The sequence below is a fragment of the Salmo trutta genome, chromosome 26 (genome assembly GCF_901001165.1).
Source record: "Salmo trutta chromosome 26, fSalTru1.1, whole genome shotgun sequence".
NCBI lineage: Eukaryota > Metazoa > Chordata > Actinopteri > Salmoniformes > Salmonidae > Salmo > Salmo trutta.
In genome coordinates this window covers 12,680,355-12,698,820 of record NC_042982.1, presented here as the reverse complement: position 1 = coordinate 12,698,820, position 18,466 = coordinate 12,680,355, and the positions used below count along the sequence as shown (strand labels likewise).

Here is an 18,466-nt window from a genome sequence, read left to right as displayed (position 1 = left end):
TGTCACGCCCTGACCTTAGAGATCCTTATTATTCTCTATGTTTGGTTAGGTCAGGATGTGACTCGGGTGGGAAAATCTATGTTTTCTATTTCTTTGTTTTTGGCCGAGTGTGGTTCCCAATCAGAGGCAGCCGTCTATCGTTGTCTCTGATTGGGGATCATATATAAGTTGTCATTTACCTTTTGGTTTTTGTGGGATCTTGTTTTCTGTTTAGTGTCTGTGCCTGACAGAACTGTGCGCTTTCGTTTTTGCCTTTTGGTATTTTGTTTAAAGTGTTTTATGAATAAAAGTATCATGAACACTTTCCACGCTGCGCCTTGGTCTACTTCTACCACCAACGAGAGCCGTTACAGTTGAAGTCGGAAGTTTACATACACCTTAGCCAAATACATTTAAACTCAGTTTTTCACAATTCCGTTAGGATCACCACTTTATTTTAAGAATGTGAAATGTCAGAATAATAGTAGAGAGAATGATTTATTTCACCTTTTATTTCTTTCATCACATTCCCAGTGGGAGAGAAGTTTACATACACTCAATTAGTATTTGGTAGCATTGCCTTTAAATTGTTTAACTTGGGTCAAACGTTTTGGGTAGCCTTCCACAAGCTTCCCACAATAAGTTGGGTGAATTTTTGCCCATTCCTCCTGACAGAGCTGGTGTAACGGAGTCAGGTTTTTAGGCCTCCTTGCTTGCACACGCTTTTTCAGTTCTGCCCACAAATTTTCTATTGGATTGAGGTCAGGGCTTTGTGATGGCCACTCCAATACCTTGACTTTGTTGTCCTTAAGCTATTTTGTCACAACTTTGGAAGTATGCTTGGGGTCATTGTCCATTTGGAAGACCCATTTGCGACCAATCTTTAACTTCCTGACTGTTGTCTTGAGATGTTGCTTCAATATATCCACATAATTTTCCTGCCTCGTGATGTCATCTATTTTGTGAAGTGCACCAGTCCCTTCTGCAGCAAAGCACCCCCACAACATGATGCTGCCACCCCCGTGCTTCACGGTTGGGATGGTGTTCTACGGCTTGCAAGCCTCCCCCTTTTTCCTTCAAACATCACGATGGTCATTATGGCCAAACAGTTCTATTTTTGTTTCATCAGACCATAGGACATTTCTCCAAAAAGTACGATCTTTGTCCCAATGTGCAGTTGCAAACCGTAGTCTGGCTTTTTTTATGGTGAATTTGGAGCAGTGGCTTCTTCCTTGCTGAGCGGCCTTTCAGGTTATGTTGATATAGGACTTGTTTTACTGTGGAAATAGATACTTTTGTACCTGTTTCCTCCAGCATCTTCACAAGGTCCTTGAAATACATCCACAGGTACACCTCCAATTAGCCTATCAGAAGCTTCTAAAGCCATGACATAATTTTTGGGAATTTTCCAAGCTGTTTAAATGCACAGTCAACTTAATGTATGTAAACTTCTGACCCACTGGAATTGTGATACAGTGAATTATAAGTGAAATAATCTTTCTGTAAATAATTGTTGGAAAAATTACTTGCGTCATGCACAATGTAGATGTCCTAACCGACTTGCCAAAACTATAGTTTGTTAACAAGAAATTTGTGGAGTGGTTGAAAAACTAGTTTTAATGACTCTAACCTAAGTGTATGTAACTTCTGACTTCAACTGTATGCATCTGTTGGTCACAGATACCTTAAAAGAAATGGGCCTTACAATGGGCCTAAGGATCTCGTCATGGTATTTCTGTGCATTCACATTGCCATCGCTAAAATTTAATTGTGTTCGTTGTCAGTAGCTTATGCCTGCCTATACCATAACCCCACCGCCACCATGGGGCACTCTGTTCACAACGTTGACGTCAGCAAACCCCTCGTCCACATGACATCATAAACATGGTCTGAGGTTGTGGTGCCGGTTGGAAGTGCTACCAAATTCTCTAAAACGATGTTGGAAGCAGCTTATGGTCGAGAAATTGACATTAAATTGTCTGGCAACAGCTCTGGTGGACATTCCTGTAGTCAGCATGACAATTGCAGGCTCCCTCAACACTTGAGACATCTGTGGCATTGTGTTGTGTGACAAAACTGCACATTAGAGGGGCCTTTTATTGACCCCAGCACAAGGTGCACCTGTGCAATGATCATGCTGTTTAATCAGCTTCTTGATATGCCACACCTGTCAGGTGGATGGATTATCTTGGAAAAGGAGAAATGCTCACTAACATGGACGTAAATACATTTGTGCACAAAATGTGAAAGAAATAAGCTTTTTGTGTATGGAAAATTTCTGGGATCTTTTATTTCAGCTCATGAAACATGGGACCAATACTTTACATGTTGCGTTTATATTTTTGTTCAGTGTAGATAAGCTTAATGAAAGAATGATCGAATTGGAATGTTAGAAAACCATTCAAATTCTGGCTGTCATATCATTTACTAGTTACTATGTAATTACACAAATCCAAGATACATCTAACTGTATGGTATCTGTTAAACTTAATGACATTTTGGTCAATATTTGTGTTGAAGTATATAATAATGTAAACCTAGATTTGGGATTAAGACCTCTCTGTGTTGTGAGTCCTTTTATCCTCCCTCACACCTACTGAACTACTCAAGACAAGACTAGTATAACACGGCTTGGTTAAAATGAATGAGGGGACAGCTAGACAGAGAAACAAACAGACAGTAATATTCTCTTCCACAGATCATTCCACACCCAATGATGGATTGTACCAGACACAGACGGTATTTCGTAAAAATATCATGTCATAGATCCCTCCGGAACTTTCATTACGCACACCTGGCCCCTATTCCCAGGGATTAGTGTGTCCTTGGTTTACCATTGTCCTGTCGATTATTGTTAATATGTCCGTTGGTCGTGTGAGTACCTGTGCTCTGTGTTTTGGGCGTTCGTGCCCTTGTGGATTGCGCAGATGATTACGGGTCTCGTCCCGTGTGATAATCATTGTGCGCATGTGTTATTTATTCGAGGTACACCTCGCTCTTTTGTTTTGGGTTTCTACCCTGTGTTTTGTTACATGTTTGTTTGGTCTTCGTCCCTGTGCCTTTACACAGCACGCCTTAATTTGGGCTTAATAAAAAAAACTATTACGCATTCCTGCGCCTGTCTCCCGATCCTTCATGCCAGCGTGACACATCACCCTATTGGTGCCCTTTGCCACAAATGGGCTGGGCTTGGCAGGAAGCAACAGCAGCAAGAATACACACTTCACCATGGGAATGTAACAGCACAGCTGAACTGAACACTTGTCTGACGTCTTACAGCGCCCCCTGGCGAGAGCGTGCACTCTAACTACATTATGCTGGGAAGAGACATGAGTAAAATTGGATTCCATCATTTGTCAAGAGGAGAGTCAACACTATGTTCCTGGGTGTATTGTCCACAGTACGATTTCTGACAGATGTTGATTGAGTCTGCCATCCTTTGCGTTGACAGTTTTGACAGCTCCAGTCATGTTTGTATGTATACCTCACAGGTTTCTGTACACATGAAGAGATAATGTCCTTTACAAAAAAGATGAGAGGAGGGCCATGTACTTCTCATCAAATCACTGCACATTCACATACACCTGGATAATCAGATGCACAGTCTGGATGTTGTAACTAAACTCCTTTTATTAGTTTCCCACATGTTGACATCTGAAGAATAAGTCCTCTGTTGCCCGTGCCACCATGGAGACAGTGAGAAGTGAGGGGGCAATCATTTTCACTGGAAAGGTAGAGCTGAAATGCACACTACTGTACCAAACAGAGGCCTCTCTATGCATACACTTCACAAAAATACAAAGTGGCACTGTTGGAAACACACTCAGGTAATACCCAGAGGCCAGAGTCCTTCACATTTGCAACTAAAAGTACATCCCTGAAACTCTGTCCGTGTGGAAATCTGATTGTGATGTATTTCTCCTGTCGGTGTAGGAGGTGCATGCCCCCGGGATGGTTAGTGGTTCACTATGGACGTAATGGTATCAGAGTTAAATTAAGACATAAATAACTTCAAAGGGCTCTTTAACGTAGGCGTGTACACAGGGGTAAACTGTGGAAGAGATAGACAAATATCTCACCCATTAAGGATAATTACAAAGTTAAAGACTGGGATTCTGGGACAGGGGTATTGTACTTTAGGAATAGCTGGCCGCTCCCACAGGGTAGCCAGAAGTTTACAGAGAGGGATGTTTGGCTGATGAGAAAGGAGGATTAGACACACAATGTCACATAAGGTGATGAGTGGCATTGAAAGAGGTTTAATTTACATTCTGCAGTGAAAAAAATGCTTTCCAATTGGGTGATGTTGCTACTACAAAGACATAAAGACAAGCACATTGCCAACGTAAAAACCATGCAGGCCTACTCAGGTAAGTGCAAAAGATGATGAGACTCTTCTTTTGCTCTGTCAAACTCCTCCTCCTCGTCAGTGCTACTGAAGTTTTGTTGAAGGTAAAAAACGCGCTAAGAATATGTGATGCCAGGTCAAAGATGGTTAATAAATTAAGATAGTTCACTCAGGCCGTTTACCATTGAAAAAAATGCAAGTTCCGGTCTACTTAACTGGGTGTGTCTCCCATAGACAGTAATGTGTCTCCCATAGACAGTAATGCAGTGAAAAAACGGGTGAACAAACAGCGAGTGGGGTGTCTCGCTTCCTATTCCTTCTTTGGCCAGGCTGCGCAGTGTCTGCCATACTTCCTGAAACACCTGTTTGTCAGTAAGTGGGCACTGGACAGGCACAGCGGAGCAAATGAGTTACACAAAAACATGGACGACGAGTCCCTGGAATGCAAAATTTGACTAGACTTTACCATTTATTCTAATTGTTCTAAACCCCTACCTCATTTTACTAAAATGGTTCGGCAACAACATATGAGTATACGCTTGAACATTGTATTGTTTCAGTATTTAATGGTTTGTTTTGGTGAGTACAACACTCGTTTGTCGAGCTCGTTTTCAATGTCACAGATCGCCGAATTTGCGACACAAACAAATAAACACAAACATTCGGGTTGTGGGTGTTTTATAGAATCCTGAATTTGTACCCTGTATAATTGTCTAGGCCTACTGTTTTTATCCTACAGACTCATTCATTGTGAATTATTGTTAGAATTATTATAATACGCCAAATGTTTACCTTCACATTTAACATAATATATACAACATTTTGATTAGGCTACTATGTATCCATTTGTGAATAGCCACTACCAAATAATTATACTGCATGTTCACAACAAACCAAATTGCGTCTATGTTCCTTACAACAGGAATGCAGTACCCTGTCATGTGAAATTCATGAGACCCATGGCTTTGACCTTTTTCCTTGTTTTCAATTTCACTCACGTTTTGTTATTGAGTTTAAAGTAGCCTGCGTGCAATGCAAGCATCCATGATCTATAACTGTGAATATGACTCTTGGGTGAGGTCTATTGACATTGATCAGATTTATATAACAATTCATATTCGGATATTTACTGGTTGGACAGTAGGAGGAGTCATTTCCTGTATGTTTGAGACATATGTGGATAAATGCCAATGGGTTGCCAACTTTCCCATCAACAATTTGAATGTCAACAGCTATCAAGCATCTGTTACTCAAGGCTCTTCAGCTTGAAATATTATTATTTATTATTATTTTAAATTTTTTTGCTACCATGGTTATGAGATTAGCTTGTTCATTTTCGGTCAACTTTACAATGAGGTCTTTTTAAATAGTGCAGGATTTCTGCATATTAACCCAATGTAGATCACAGTGCTCAGACTGTCTCTGTGTCCATAGAGTTTTTTGGAAAAAAATGTCTGCTTTGGATGTGACCTTCACTTGTCTCTGTGGGGACAGTGTACAAAAGCTTGCAGTTGAAGTCGGAAGTTTACATACACCTGAGCCAAATACATTTAAACTCAGTTTTTCACAATTCCTAACATTTAATCCTAGTAAAAATTCCCTGTCTTAGGTCAATTAGGATCACCACTTTATTTAAAAATGTGAAATGTCAGAATAATAGTAGAGAGAATGATTTATTTCAGCTTTTATTTCTTTCATCACATTTCCAGTGGCTCAGAAGTTTACATACACTCAATTAGTATTTGGTAGCGTTGCCTTTAAAATGTTTAACTTGGGTCAAACTTTCTGGAAGCCTTCCACAAGCTTCCCAAAATAAGTTGGGTGAATTTTGGCCCATTCCTCCTGACAGAGCTGGTGTAACGGAGTCAGTTTTGTAGGCCTCCTTGCTCACACATGCTTTTTCAGTTCTGCCCACAAATGTTCTATAGGATTGAGGTCAGGGCTTTGTGATGGCCACTCCAATACCTTGACTTTGTTGTCCTTAAGCCATTTTGCCACAACTTTGGAAGTATGGGGTCATTGTTCATTTGGAAGACCCATTTGCGACCAAGCTTTAATTTCCTGACTGATGTCTTGAGATGTTGCTTCAATATATCCACATAATTTTCCTGCCTCGTGATGCCATCTATTTTGTGAAGTGCACCAGTCCCTCCTACAGCAAAGCACTACATGATGCTGATTCACGGTTGGGATGGTGTTCTTCAGCTTGCAAGCCTCCCCCTTTTTCCTCCAAACATAATGATGGTCATTATGGCCAAACAATTCTATTTTCGTTTCATCAGACCATAGGACATTTCTCCAAAAAGTACGATCTTTGTCCCCATGTGCAGTTGCAAACTGTAGTCTGGCTTTTTTTATGGCGATTTTGGAGCAGTGGCTTCTTCCTTGTTGAGTGGCCTTTCAGGTTATGTCGATATAGGACTTGTGTTACTGTGGATATAGATACTTTTGTACCTGTTTCCTCCAGCATCTTCACAAGGTCCTCTGCTGCTGTTCTGGGATTGATTTGCACTTTTCGCATCAAAGTACGTTCATCTCTAGGAGACAGAACATATCTCCTTCCTGAGCGGTATGACGGCTGCGTGGTTCCATGGTGTTTATACTTGCGTACTATTGTTTGTACAGATGAACGGGGTACCATCAGGCATTTGGGAATTGCTCCCAAGGATGAACCAGACTTGTGGAGGTTTACACATTTTTTCTGAGGTCTTGGCGGATTTCTTTTGATTTTCCCATGATGTCAAGTAAAGAGGCACTGAGTTTGAAGGTAGGCCTTGAAATACATCCACAGGTACACCTCCAATTAGCCTATCAGAAGCTTCTAAAGCAATGATGACTTTTTCGAGAATTTTCCAAGCTGTTTAAAGGCACAGTCAACTTAGTGTATGTAAACTTCTGACCCACTGGAATTGTGATACAGTGAATTATAAGTGAAATAATCTGTCTGTAAACAATTGTTGGAAAATTACGTGTCATGCACAAAGTAGATGTCCTAACCGACTTGCCAAAACTATAGTTTGTTAACAAGACATTTTTGGAGTGGTTGAAAAACGAGTTTTAATGACTCCAACTTAACTGTATGTAAACTTCTGACTATCTACTTATCTACTTGCTCATAGGCAGAAGAATTGTTATGTACTGTTGAAATCTGAATCTCTGAATCACATGCAGACCTAGTCCCGTGTAGCTCAGTTGGTAGAGCATGGTGTTTGCAACACCAGGGTTGTGGGTTCGATTCCCACGGGGGACCAGTACGGAGAAAAAATGTATGAAATGTATGCATTCACTACTGTAAGTTGCTCTGGATAAGAGCGTCTGCTAAATGCCTAAAATGTAAATGTAACCTACAATATGCTGTATGTTAAATGATACGTTTGCATTTCCCTGTGTGGGTTGGAAATCACATGGAAAATACAGTATTGAATCTTTGGGGGTGGGCCTGTTTTGAAATGTAACACACATTATTTAAATCTTTTGTCTTTTAATTTTTTTTTACATTGCACAATGTCTGCGTTGGCGACGCTCGTCACAAGGAATACTACTACTACTACTGTAGGATGTGTTGTTATTGCCATGTTTGCTGACAGTTGATGGAAAGATCAACAGCTTTTGTTGCTCGCTTGCCAATCCAGGAAGTGGTAAAGGACTATTTTACATGTGCCACTTGTACATACACTTGTTATGTAAATCGTTAGAAAATCAGCTCCTCCTCAATTTCTACACATTATACAACGGGTGTGCAGTACTTGGTTCGTAGGCATGTTCTAGGCAGAACAGCTATTAAATGGTTGAGATTTTGATTCATTGTTTGGAATGCTTGTGGTTGTTATGTCTGTATGCTGCCAATGCCAGACTGTCAATGAAAAGATAACAATGAAACAAGGTAAGAGAGAGAGAACTAGGACACTGTTACTGCTGCAGCTATTCTTGAGTCGTCTGGTAGTCTTGTTGTCAGATGATGCCAGGGAAACAATGTCTCCCATGGAAAATGCATTAGATTGTGTAATTCCAATTAATGCCAGGCAGTGTACAGAAGTTTTAATGTTGCCTTTAGGGGTACCTTTGACATTGTGATTATATGCAATTGTAAAATGAGACCTTTAGCTTTATTCTGTTTAATTTAGTTTTATTTATGTGAACTACCTTTCTTCCAAATTATTAATCTTTTGACTATCACAATGTATTTTGTTCCCAACTGGATTTCACTCAACATTCTGTACAATTGTCTGCCCTTCCTCCTCCTGAATCTATCTTCCTCATCTGACCACCTCACCCTCCCTGCCCTGCTGTCTCCCTCAGTGCTGTGCCCTGTGTCAGGCATAACAGTGAGCTCCCCTGCGGAGGTCCATTCTGTGAGGGGTGATGCCGTCACCCTGACTTGCACCTTCACCTCTACCAGCCGAGCCACCAGCCGTATGTCAGTGGACTGGTCCTACAGGCCCCAGACCGGAGGCCCTCCGCAGGCAGTAAGTGCCCACCATAGAAAATTAATCAGTATATTGAGTTGATTGATAATAAAGCGCACATTGAATGAAGAATTATTGTGCTTTTACGCCCTGGCATGGGTACACTCAATATGGCTGCCGCCGGCCCTCCCATCCCAATACATTGACTTGAATTGTGATGCCCGTTAGAGTAATTCTATTTCTATAGTACCCTTAACCCCTGGAAATATGTCAGAGACCCCAGGCAGTTAGGGGCAGGAATCAGGATCACTATCCTACATCTTGGTGATGTGGTAAATGTATGTTAAGTTGCGGTCAGGTCTCCGACACCAAAGCTCCAATTTCCTTGTCGATACTCTTAGCAGCTGACCGCGTAAGTTTTTAATTCCATTTGGAGGGCCGATAATGTATACGCTATGTAGTTGTTGGCATATCATATCCTATAGGAGCACTCAGCGCTAATGTGCTTCGGCTCCCTTGATGGGGTGATAGGAGCTGTTGGTTTAGTCATTAAGATGTAGTAGTCAGGCCTACTGCTATGTCAGTGTCAGCAGATAGTGTGGGCTGTTACGTCACTAACACAAACTCTTCATCCTAGGTGTGTGTCGGCTGTATAAGCATAGCAGGGGTTGGTTTAAATTCTTTATTTACTCGAACAAGTTTGTTCTGTGCAACTATAGACGGACAAGGAAACGTGTATCACTTTTTGCCGCATAGCCCAACAGAGCTAGCCAACACAACAGAGCTAGCCAACACAACAGCGCTAGAGAGTGAATTTGTCTCTCATAGTACATTTATTTCCATCCAATTTCATTAGCGGATTCGGACACTTTTATTGCCACAATCGTATATCAAAAGGCACTGTGAATAAGTATTTGAAAACTCAATCAGAAATATCATTTATCAGCCAATGCTTGAGAACTATGAATTGGTGGTGGGCTTCAGTCTCCCTGCATAATTATCGATATCTTGATGAGAATGAATTTCCAGGGTTGAAAAGGCAGCTCAAAATGTCCAACGATTAAATCACATATACGGATAGCACATAAACGGATAGCAAGGAAGGACTTGGATGGCTTGTGATTAAATTCCTCTGAATGACACTGAATGAACACCTCCAGTCAATCAATGTCCTGTATAAGACATGAGCAAATCAATTCAATATCCATTTTGATGGCCATGATCCACCAGGTTTTTATTTGGTGAGTCACTACCATTACGGTAACCACAAAGCTTGTAGTTCAGTTGGTAGAGCATGGTGTTTGCAACACCAGGGTTGTGGGTTCGATTCCCACGGGGGGCCAGCACAGAACAAAAAAAAAATGTATGAAATGTATGCATTCACTACTGTAAGTTGCTCTGGATAAGAGCGTCTGCTAAATGATGTAAATGTAACCACAGACCCTAACATTTGCACCCTGAAAGACAGTTTCCCGGACCCAAATTAGTCCTGGATTGAAAATCATTCAATGATGAGTCTACATTGAAAGTGAGTTTTAGTCCAGGACTAGCTTTAATCTGTGTCTGGCTTTGAATGTTTCCGAGGTACTTGGCTAGTTGTAACCTGTCTGAGGTTGGCCTAAGTATCTGTCTGGGTTGACTGGGTGCAGTGATTGACAGCACACTAAATCCAGTCTCAGCTCTATGGCTGTCTGAACTGAAGTGCCTCCTGGAGAGCCCAGCCCATACAGAGCTATAAAACAATATAACTGCTAAGCAACATTGATTGTTAACAGGCCTGCCGTGTGTTGGTCTTTGTGTATATATTCCTGTGCCGTTTATACACTGTATAATTTGTTTTCTTCAATGTGGCTCTTTGACACTTCTTATTGTCTATTTGTCGGTGTGTTGCCGTCTGATGAGTAAAGCCCTATTTTAGCTTCAACTTTATTCAAACCCCTTTTTGAAGCCATTCCCAGCCTTCTACCCCTGCTACTTTTCGAAACGCGGTAAATGTTAGTGTGATTGATGCAGTATTTCTGTTGTCTGTGTCTTGTAAAGTGGCTCTGTTGTTGCCAAGGTCTGAGTAACACTGTCCTAACCCTATGCCCAGAGTCATCACAATCTCTCCTCTCCTCTTTGTTCCCCAGTTCTTCCACTTCTCCTCTCTGGTGTTCCCACCGCGGGACGGCCAGTTTAATGGGCGTGTGAAGTGGCTGGGTAGCCCGGCCCGGGGCGAGGCCTCCATCCAGCTCCTCAACGCCTCCCTCAGCGACAACGGCACCTACACCTGCTCCGTCAGGAACCCCCCCGACGTCCACGGATTCCCCACCTCACAGACCGTCCTCACCGTGACGCCCGAAGGTGAGGCAATTCCTCAGAGAAATGTATATTTAGGGCCAAATTCTAACTTGAGATGGGTGCATGTGAATCATGCACTGATGTTAATAGGACTTTTGAGAACATTTTCCAGTAAGAACATTTGTGTGCGTCTCAAGTCAGAATTTGTCCCGTAATTGAGAGGCAGGAGTTTAAGATTTGTTAGTAAAGGTGATTGTGGGTTCACCCTGTTGACCTTAGCAATGATGACGTGTAGAACATGACTGTGTGGGAATTGTGGCACTGGGGAGATTTACTTCTCATTGGGCAGTAAAACCTACATCGTGTTCAATGTTGGTATGGTCGGCCACATTTATTGATGCCTTTTCGAATACTTCTAGAGTTCAGTACGTGTGCATTGGCACATTTTTCACAAAGCTAAAACAATCCATCTTTTAGAAGCTTTTGAGGACAGGATGCAGATTTATTTTAAGGGTTTATTAAAGCAATTGCACACGAAGGCGTGCTGAACTACCTTTTTAGTACGGCTGTGCTGCCGTCATAGGTACAAGGCGGATCTCGTAACTAAAGAGATTAAGGAATCTTAACAGTCTCCACTTTGTGCTGACACGGAGTGTGTATGTGGTTATGATGAACCCTCTCCTCTCCACAGTGCTAGCGGTTCACTTCTCGGACGTGGCGGTGCTTTTAGCCTTCATCCTGCTTCCTTCCGCCATCATCACGCTGGCTCTGCTGGGTCGCATGTGCTGCCCTCCGAGGGACAAGAGCCAGGCCCAGGGTTACCAATCCCCCATTGAGGTCACATCTGGGTGAGTGGATTTACTCCTCAATCAGTGCACCAGTTCTTCAGGGCCTCCTAGACATATGGACATATGGCTTTAAAGAAGTGATATGGTTTTGGTAAAGAGAGCCCCCATCGCTGACTTGCTGAGTGGACACTATGGGTTTTTCTCAATTAATCTTTCCTTGATTCCTTTCATCCTCTCTCCTCGCCTCCTTCTCAAAACGCATTGGAGAAGAGGGTCCGAGGGGAGGGTCAGTGGACCTTCTCCTCCAATTTCGATTGAAAAGAAGCCGAGCAGAGATGACGCGAGGAATCAAGGAAAGATCAATTGAGAAACGGCCTTGAGCCAATATAGCAAATTGCTAATGCTGACTGTTTTGTGATTTGACCAGTTTGAACTCTACCATCTTTTTGACAGAGAGGAGACTGGCTTCAAGCAGATCCACAGAAAGGAGAAAAACATGACTTGCTGCCACATATATTTGCTGGTATGGCATGTTTCTTTTTGCTTATGAATTAGTTAGGGGCACATGTCTAGCCCGATCAATTTCAAATCATGTATTTGTCACATGCGCCAAATTCAACAGTGAAATGCTTACTTACAAGCCCTTAACCAAAAATGCAGTTTTAAGAAAAAATAAGTGTTAAGTAACAAATAATTAAAGAGCAGCAGTAAAATAACAATAGCGAGGCTATGTACAGGGGGTACCGGTGCGGGGGCACTGGTTAGTCGAGGTTATTGAGGTAATATGTACATGTAGGTAGAGTTAATGTGACTATGCATAGATAATAAACAGAGAGTAGTAGCAGCAGTGTAAAAGAGAGGGGGGGGGGGGTAATGCAAATAGTCTTGGTAGCCATTTGATTAGCTGTTCAGGAGTCTTATTGCTAGGGGTAGAAGCTGTTAAGAAGTCTTTTGGACCTTGACTTGGCGCTCCGGTACCACTTGCCATGCGGTAGCAGAGAGAACAGTCTATGACTAGGGTGGCTGGAGTCTTTGATAGACACCGCCTGGTATAGAGGTCCTGGATGGCAGGAAGCTTGGCCCCGGTGATGTACTGGGCCGTACGCACTACCTTCTGTAGTGCCTGGCGATCGGTGTCCGAGCACTTGCCATACCAGGCAGTGAAGCAACCAGTCAGGATACACTCGAAAGGTATAGCTGTAGAACTTTTTGAGGATCTGAGGACCCATGCCAAATCTTTTCAGTCTCCTGAGGGGGAATAGGCTTTGTCGTGCCCTCTTCACGACTGTCTTGGTGTGCTTGGACCATGATAGTTTGTTGATGATGTGGACACCAAGGAACTTGAAGCGCTCAACCTGCTCCACGACAGCCCCGTCGATGAGAATGAGGTCGTGCTCAGTCCTCCTTTTCCTGTAGTCCACAATCATCTCCTTTGTCTTGATCATGTTGAAGGAGAGGTTGTTGTCCTGGCACCACATGGCCAGGTCTCTGACCTCCTCCCTATAGGATGTCTCATCGTTGTCGGTGATCAGGCCTACCACTGTTGTGTCATCGGCAAACTAAATTATGGTGTTGGAGTTGTGCCTGGCCATGCAGTCATGAGTGAACAGAGAGTACAGGAGGGGACTGAGCATGCACCCCTGAGGGGCCCCCGTGTTGAGGATCAGTGTGGCGGCTGTGTTGTTACCTACCCTTACCACCTGGGGGCGGCCCATCAGGAAGTCCAGGATCCAGTTGCAGAGGGAGATGTTTAGTCCCAGGGTCCTTAGCGTAGTGATGAGCACTATGGTGTTGAATGCTGAACTGTAGTCAATGAATAGCATTCTCACATAGGTATTCCTTTTGTCCAGGCGGGAAAGGGCAGTGTGGAATGCAATAGAGATTGCATCATCTGTGGATCTGTTGGGGCGGTATGCAAATTGAAGTGGTCTAGGGTTTCTGGGATAATGATGTTGATGTGAGCCATGACCAGCCTTTCAAAGCACTTCATGTTTCAGACATTAGTGCTATGGTCAATAGTCATTTAGGCAGGTTACCTTCGTGTTCTTGGGCACAGGAACTATAGTGATCTGCTTGAAACATATTGGTATTACAGACTCAGTCAGGAACAGGTTGAAAATGTCAGTGAAGGCACTTGTCAGTTGGTCAGCGTATGCTCAGAGTACACATCCTGGTAATCCGTATGGCACTGCCGTCTTGTGAATGTTGTTCACCTGTTTTAAAGGTCTTACTCACATCTGCTACGGAGAGCGTGATCACACAGTCGTCCGGAACAGATGATGATCTCATGCATGTTTCAGTGTTACTTGCCTCGAAGCAAGCATTGAAGTAATTTATCTCGTCGGGTATGCTCGTGTCACTGGGCAGCTCACGGCAGGGCTTCCCTTTGTAGTCTGTAATAGTTTGCAAGCCCTGCCACATCCAACGAGCGTCGGAGCTGGTGTAGTACAATTCAATCTTAGTCCTGTATTGACACTTTGCCTGTTTGATGGTTTGTCGGAGGGCATAGTGGAAGTTCTTATAAGCGTCTGGGTTAGAGTCCCGCTCCTTGAAATCGGCAGCTCTACCCTTTAGCTCAGTGCAGATGTTGCCTGTAAACCATGGCTTCTGGTTGGGGTATGTACGTACAGTCACTGTGGGGACGACGTGATCGATGCACTTATTGATGAAGCCAGTGACTGATGTGGTGTACTCCTCAATGCCATCGGAAGAATCCTGGAACATCCTCCAGTCTGTGCTAGCAAAACAGTCCTGTAGCTTAGCATCTGCTTCATCTGACCACTTCTTTTTACTGAGTCACTGGTGCTTCCTGCTCCAGAATCAGGAGGAGAGAATTATGGAAAAACATCACCACAGCATGATGCTGCCACCACCATGCTTCACTGTGGGGATGGTTTTCTTCGGGTGATGAGAGGTGTTGGGTTTGCGCCAGACATAGAGTTTTCCTTGATGGCCAAAAAGCTACATTTTAGTCTCATCTGACCAGAGTACCTTCTTCCATATGTTTGAGGAGTCTCCCACATGCCTTTTGGCGAACACCAAACATGTTTGCTTATTTTTTTCTTTAAGCAATAGCTTTTTTTCTGGCCACTCTTCTGTAAAGCGCAATTCTGTGGAGTGTACGGCTTAAAGTGGTCCTATGGACAGATACTCCAATCTCCGCTGTGGAGCTTTGCAGCTCCTTCAGGGTTACCTTTCGTCTCTTTGTTGCCTCTCTGATTAATGCCCTCCATGCCTGGTCTGTGAGTTTTATTGGGCGACCCTCTCTTAGCAGGTTTGTTGTGGTGCCATATTCTTTCCATTTTTTAATAATGGATTTAATGGTGCTCTGTGGGATGTTAAAAGTTTCAGATATTTTTTTTATAACCCAACCCTGATCTGTACTTCTCCACAACTTTGTCCCTGAGCTGTTTGGCGAGCTCCTTGGTCTTCATGGTGCCGCTACCTTGGTGGTGCCCCTTGCTTAGTTGTGTTGCAGACTCTGGGGCCTTTCAGAACAGGTGTATATATATACTGAGATCATGTGACACTTAGATTGCACACAGGAGGACTTTATTTAACTAATTATGTGACTTCTGAAGGTAATTGGTTGCACCAGATCTTTTTTAGGGGCTTCATAGCAAAGGGGGTGAATACATATGCACAAACCACTTTTCCATTTCTTTAGTTTTTTCTTAATTTCACTTCACCAATTTGGACTATTTTGTGTAGTCCATTACATGAAATCCAAATAATAAAAATCCATTTAAATTACAGGTTGTAATGCAACTAAATAGGAAAAAACTGCAAGGGGGATGAATACTTTTGCAAGGCACTGTATGTGCTCGTAGTTCATCTATTTTATTATCCAGTGATTGTACGTTGGGTAATAGGATCGATGGTAAAGGCAGATTACCCACTCGCCGTCGGATCCTTAGGCACCCAGACCTACGTACCCGATATCTCAGTCTCTTTTTCCTGCGAATAATGGGGATGAGGGCCTTGTCTATAGTAAATTCTTCGCGTCCGACTCGTTACAGGGGGAAAAAAAGTATTCTTCCAGTACGAGGTGAGTAATCGCTCTCCTGATATCTAGAAGCTATTTTTGGTCATAGGAGACGGTGGCAGAAACATTATGTACAAAATAAGTTACAAATAACGCAAAAAAAAACCACACAATAACACAATTGGTCAGGAGCAGCCATCTCCTCCGGCGCCATTATAACATACTCTAAATGTAGTTTATGTCTGACAATGTGAGATGTCGATGAAATATTTATCTGTTACCCCACTTCCTGTCTCTAGGATTCTGACTATGAGGATTACTACGTCCACAAAGAGAGGCCTCCGGCTCAGGGAGAGACCATGGCCGAGTCTCAGTGCTAGAGATCCCTGGTGGTGGTGGTCTGTAAGAACAGCGGCCCCCTCCATGCCTTGCCAACGGGAGGGGTTGAACGGAATTCTCACTTACACTGTTAAAAATGCCAAGATTCCTGGACCTGGCTCTGTGGAAGGGGCAGTTTCTCACACACACCTCCCTTCTCTCATGGCTTGTCCACAGCTGATTCTGCTGGTGGGATAAATGTGAATCCTGTGCCAGACACACACACACGTTTAGCACTATACTCTAAACATTTCTGGATGCATTTTCTTATTATGAAGGAGATGCATATATTACTAAGTTATTGTCTGCTTTATAACTTTGGAAATTTAAAATAATTGTTTTTGTACAGCTATTATGAGAGTTTTTTTTGAACTATCGGTCTTCATGGAATCTATTGCTAGAATTGTAGACAATCTTTACCTGTGGCTACATCTGCTTCATTGAGTCCAATTAATATTATTTTAAACATATCTTTAGACTTAGTGTTACATTTAAACCCGTTCCGGAGTGGACATATTATGACCTCACATTCTGAGGTTGAATGAATTTACAGGATTTGATTTACATGTTAGAATTTGGATGTACAGTGTAGTGAATGTTGTTGAATGCATGTATGTGCAAAATGTATTATAATTCTGCTTAATAAAATACATAAACGTTCTTGTCCATTGGTAAAATGGTTGAACTACAGCACATTTTCAATAATGTCGGTCTTTGAACCTAATCTGACTTAAAAATGGCCACCCATGTTGTTTGAAATCCCCATCCATGTTGCTGGTGTGAACTACACTGAACAAAAATATAAACGCAACATGTAAAGTGTTGGTCCCGTGTTTAATGAGCTGAAATAAACGATCCCAGAAATGTTCCATAAGCACAAAAAGCTTATTTCTCAAAAATGGTGTGCCCACATTTGTTTACATCCCTGTTAGTAAGCGTTTCTCCTTTGCCAAGATAATCCATCCACTTGAGAGGTGTGGCATATCAAGAAGCTGGTTAAACAGCATGATCATGACATAGGTGCACCTCATGCTGGGGACAATAAAAGACCTGGCTGCCAAGTTGGTGGGCCTATGCCCTCCAAGGCCCACCCATGGATGCACCCCTGCCTAGTCATGTGAAATCCATAGATTAGGGCCTAGTGAATTTATTGAAATTGACTGATTTCCTTATATGAACTGTAACTCAGTAAAATCTTTGAAATTGTTTCACGTTGCATTTATATTTTTTGTTCAGTATAATAACCAATAGCATTTCAATAAATAGCTTGTCAGATTCATTTTCTCAGTCCAATTGATTTTGTCGTTTCATCCTAAATGATTTACAATACGGTGAAATAATTGTTATTTCCACCCCATTTGAACTACCATGGCAACACATTTGTTTTGGATTCAGTGATTTCATGTACTTCTAGAAGGACCACTGGTTGAGTGTAACTGTAATATTACAGTTTGAACATCTTGAAGAACAATCTGGCCTTAATGGCCATTTACTCTTATGATCTCCACCCGGCACAGCCAGAAGACAACTGGCCACCCCTCAGAGCCTGGTTCCTCTAGGTTTCTTCCTAGGTACCTGACTTTCAATGGAGTTTTTCCTAGCCACCATGCTTCTACATCTGCATTGATTGCTGTTTGAGGTTTTAGGCAGGGTTTTTGTGTAAGCACTTTGTGATATCTGCTGATGTAAAAAGGGCTTTATAAATACATTTGATTGATTGATTGATACAGTCCAAATAATAATAATAGATTGGAGTGGCTGGCTGGCTGGCATGCAGGCCAAAGTGGTGCATGGACATTTAGTAGAATATTGTAATGATTTACCTGTGAGGAGGGGATGTGGCATAATCTTGAAGCACATGTGAGGACAGAGCAGAGCCCCCTGGCTCCTGTCTTCGTGTGTCTGGAATCTGCTCCCACCTCTCTCTCTGGTCAAAGAGGGGGGTGGGGGCTCTCACCACAGCGTGCATTGTGCCTGGTCATCACAACAGATTCTGCGCAAATTTGGGCAGAGAGGAGGGAATGGAGCCTGGCTCCTGCCACACCCGGCCTTCCTCCTCTCCTCCATGGCCACAGCACTGTGAGAGCTGGTACTGTTTCCATGTGAACAGAGCACTGAAGAGAAATTGACGTGTGTAAGCATTAGCACTCTGTTTCACACATCCTCATTGGCAGCAACATGCAGGTGTCTCTGCCAGAACAGGGAATTGGCATAGGTAATTTAGACTGGAGCTTGGTTTATTTATTGATCTTTACTAACAGCACTGACTGAGTGGGATTTAAGCAGGAAAATCTCCTCTTTA

General features: G+C 42.7%; 1 protein-coding gene across 2 annotated transcripts; it reads left to right on the top strand.

The window, feature by feature from the left end:
- Positions 1-4,698: 4,698 nt before the first annotated feature.
- On the top strand, positions 4,699-16,825 carry LOC115163127 (myelin protein zero-like protein 3). 2 transcript variants are annotated; one of them, XM_029714764.1, is made up of 6 exons: positions 4,699-4,906; positions 8,627-8,793; positions 10,863-11,076; positions 11,705-11,861; positions 12,255-12,324; positions 16,086-16,825. In XM_029714764.1, the coding sequence occupies exons 1-6, from the start codon at positions 4,837-4,839 to the stop codon at positions 16,164-16,166; spliced, it is 759 nt and encodes a 252-aa protein (XP_029570624.1). In that variant the 5' UTR covers positions 4,699-4,836; the 3' UTR covers positions 16,167-16,825. The 2 variants fall into 2 exon arrangements, with proteins under 2 accessions (XP_029570624.1, XP_029570623.1); XM_029714763.1 differs by lacking the exon at positions 4,699-4,906 and having other exon boundaries at positions 7,349-8,793.
- Positions 16,826-18,466: the final 1,641 nt, after the last annotated feature.

Excerpts from the sequence above, each read along its gene's own strand:
- LOC115163127 (XM_029714763.1), top strand. The coding sequence starts at position 8,506 with ATGTATTTTGTTCCCAACTGGATTTCACTCAACATTCTGTACAATTGT. Across the intron at positions 11,862-12,254 it reads CCCATTGAGGTCACATCTGG|AGAGGAGACTGGCTTCAAGC; the intron begins GTGAGTGGATTT and ends TCTTTTTGACAG. Across the intron at positions 12,325-16,085 it reads GCTGCCACATATATTTGCTG|GATTCTGACTATGAGGATTA; the intron begins GTATGGCATGTT and ends TCCTGTCTCTAG.